The 3,082-nt window shown below is 32.4% G+C and overlaps 1 protein-coding gene across 1 annotated transcript in view; it reads right to left on the reverse strand.

The window, feature by feature from the left end:
* Positions 1-912, reverse strand: part of LOC111457533 (dCTP pyrophosphatase 1-like) — a 1,766-nt gene extending 854 nt beyond the window's left edge. The window contains exon 1 of the mRNA XM_023099782.1: positions 641-912. Within this exon, the coding sequence (XP_022955550.1) occupies positions 641-760 (120 nt within the window). The 5' untranslated portion in view covers positions 761-912. The remainder of the gene's footprint in view (positions 1-640) is intronic.
* Between the last annotated feature and the right edge of the window lie 2,170 nt (positions 913-3,082).

Raw genomic sequence — 3,082 nt, forward strand, 5'->3', positions numbered from 1 at the left:
AAAAAAAAAAAAAAAAAAAAAAAAAAAAAAAAAAAAAAAAAAAAAAAAAAAAAATCCACTAAATAGAATGGGTATCTCATCATTCTCCGCCTACGTCCTAATTCACTTGGAACAGTTCACACAGTTCCAAACAGCAAACAAAACAGCTTTCACTGTTCCTAAAATTTGTACTTCATGAATGACAGAATGATTGCCAAGTAAAAATGAGATAAAATCTGGCCAGTCAAGTGAATAATCTACTCAGAACAGTCCTACTCCGCATAAAATTTCAAGCCTAACAGAAATTATTGTCCTGAAGTTTTTCCAAATCGCAACATAACTTCGGTTGAAGTAGTCTTCCACCATTAAAACTTCAGTGAAACCCTAAAGGAACGAGGAAGTATTGAAGCATTCATCGACGATCGAAAAATCCCTAATAAACATTATTAGCACAAAAACAATACAAAAAAGAGTAAGAAAAGAACATCAATCGTCGGAAGACTGTTCAATCCTCCCATTTCACATCGGGAAAACGAACCGCAAAGTTTTCATCAAATCGTTTCCGAGTAGGTTACACAGGCGGAAGAAGAAGGTGATATTCGTTTTCCACTCCGCATTGCAGTAAGAAAGTACAGTTTTCGAAAGAACATTAATACAATACCATAGCGAGAAGGAGATTTCTAGGGCTATGAAACTGATCCCAGTCCCTCTCTCTAGCAAACTCCGCCATCATAGTCTTCAACTCCTTGAGAGTCACCTCCCTCTCAACAACCTCCGTCATCGCCGGCCACTGACAGCCGACCGCGCTCACTTTTTCCTAACCGGAACACCGTACTCCGCAGCAGCAGAAGAAAAAACGGCCGCCGTTTACGCAGCGGACATGAAATTGCAGAGAAGCATTAACTAAAAGTAAATCGTTGGTTCTTATTCTCCTGGTGCCTTATTACTGCGATCACGGGAGGGAGGGAGAAGCAATGACCGGGTACAGGGAAATGCCGGTTGGTCTGACGCGATTTTCATGGCTACGGGCACAGTGAGCTGTCGGTTTCTTATATTTTTGGGCTTGCTACTGTGGCCCTCTTGGCCCTCTTGTTTTGTAATTTTGGGATTTTCAGGGGCCACCTGTTTGGGCTTCAAAACTAAAAAAATAAATATTTGGGGATTAATCTGCAAAAAGAATAATTGTAATTTAAAAATAAATATTTGGAGACAATAATAACATTGGACCATAGGAATTATTTCGTAAATCTCGTACACTGTAATGGAGCTCACTTTACTCAAAGGTCCATCATCTACGGGATGCTAATTTTCAATTTCCCTATAATATTTTTATTTTTATTTTTATTTTCATTTATTATAATATTTATTAAAATGCAATAATAATATTAATCGCCGGACTCCCGTGTAATTCTAAAATCTCAACCAGATCTTATTCATAATAAAATTACGAGTGTTCAAAAAATTCGATCAATCCAATCCGACATATACTATTTAAATTAATTTATTATTTGTACCGGATTGAGTTTAGTTTAAATAAATATTTAAATTAAAATGTTATAGCTTGAGTTCCACGTGTGTGTGTATATATATATATATATATAATTATGTTTTATTTATTCCGTATAACGACATTTTAACAAATGTGTTTTAAAAGGTGATGTTGACAATATGTAACGGCTAAAATAGACAATATAATAAAAATCTCAATTAAATGTTTGAAAATAAATAAATATATGTTTTTGGACTTTATGGTTGGACTAGTTTGGATTAATATTTCAGCTCGATCCACCCTAACCCATAAGCACGTGTATATAAAACTTCTTAATATTTTATCATTTTTTTAAATTATTCTTTTATTTAGTTTTTTTTTTTTTTCATTTTATAAAATTATTTGTTTATTTAATTTCCTAAATATTTCACTATTAATTATTTTCTTAAAAAATAAAATATTTGTATTAGTTTATTTGACTATCGGGATAGTAATAGAAACAAACGACAAGCTCTATAATTTTAATGGTTGAGTTGGGTGTGTGTGCTTACCAATCTTGTCCCGAGTGCTGAAAGACGATTCTCTCGCAAATTATGCAAAAAAAAAAAATTTATTGATTAAACGTGAAATTACAGGACTAGGATTCGTTGTTCATGTGATAAAATAGACTTGTATATTTATGCCTAATTAGTTAATGAATTTCTCTATTATGGGGTCTAGCTTGACTTAGCATTGAATGCAAATCGTAAATGAGACTTTACCGATGGTCCTATTTGTATCGTATTAATAATTGACTCGAACATAATTTTATGGTTCAAGACGAAAATAATTAAAAAAAAAAAAAAAAAAAGCTATGTTTGAGGCAAGATTCCAACTTTTTACGTTCATAGTTTTATTTATTATAGATTTTCATTTTTTTCATAATTTTATGAATGTATTTACCGCTCAATTCTACCTTTAAAAATATTTGCTCAATTCTACCTTTAAAAATATTTAAAATATTTTAATATTTATAACTGATGTTAATGATATGTTGCGACTTGACGTGGAAAACTTTGGGTTGGGTTAATCCAGTTGATCGATTTTCTTATTTGTCATGAGATGAGAAAAATATATATTTTTAAAAATATCAAGGAATCATGAATGTCGGGTGAGAGAGAAGTCGAGATTGGTTACTGGTTACTGTCGGAGCAGTTGTTGAGTGAAAGACAATAGGGAACGTTAATATGATGGCATAAAGCGACGGAACGTTAATATGATGGCATAAGGCGACGCGACAGTGAGTGTGACGCTACTAAGCGTGAATGTGATATTGGACGGCAAAGAAGGCGATGAGCTGATAAATGCCGAAATCCAATTGAAGATAGGCTACACTGCGAGCCTTAAAAGATGGGTTAGATGGTTAGCTTTGATGAATAAGAATGAGTTAGTTTGTTCAACTTAAGGTTCTCAACTTGAAAATCGAAACAATGACCCGAAAATTCATAGATTTTAGATTTTTTTTTTTTTTTTTTCCAAAATTGCGGTTGCGTTGTTCTATTGGATCAGTCGTTCAAGACTTAAAAAAAAAAAAAAAAAAAAAAAAAAAAAAAAAAAAAAAAAAAAAAAAAAAAA

This window comes from Cucurbita moschata, unplaced genomic scaffold, assembly GCF_002738365.1.
Source record: "Cucurbita moschata cultivar Rifu unplaced genomic scaffold, Cmos_1.0 Cmo_Scf00020, whole genome shotgun sequence".
NCBI lineage: Eukaryota > Viridiplantae > Streptophyta > Magnoliopsida > Cucurbitales > Cucurbitaceae > Cucurbita > Cucurbita moschata.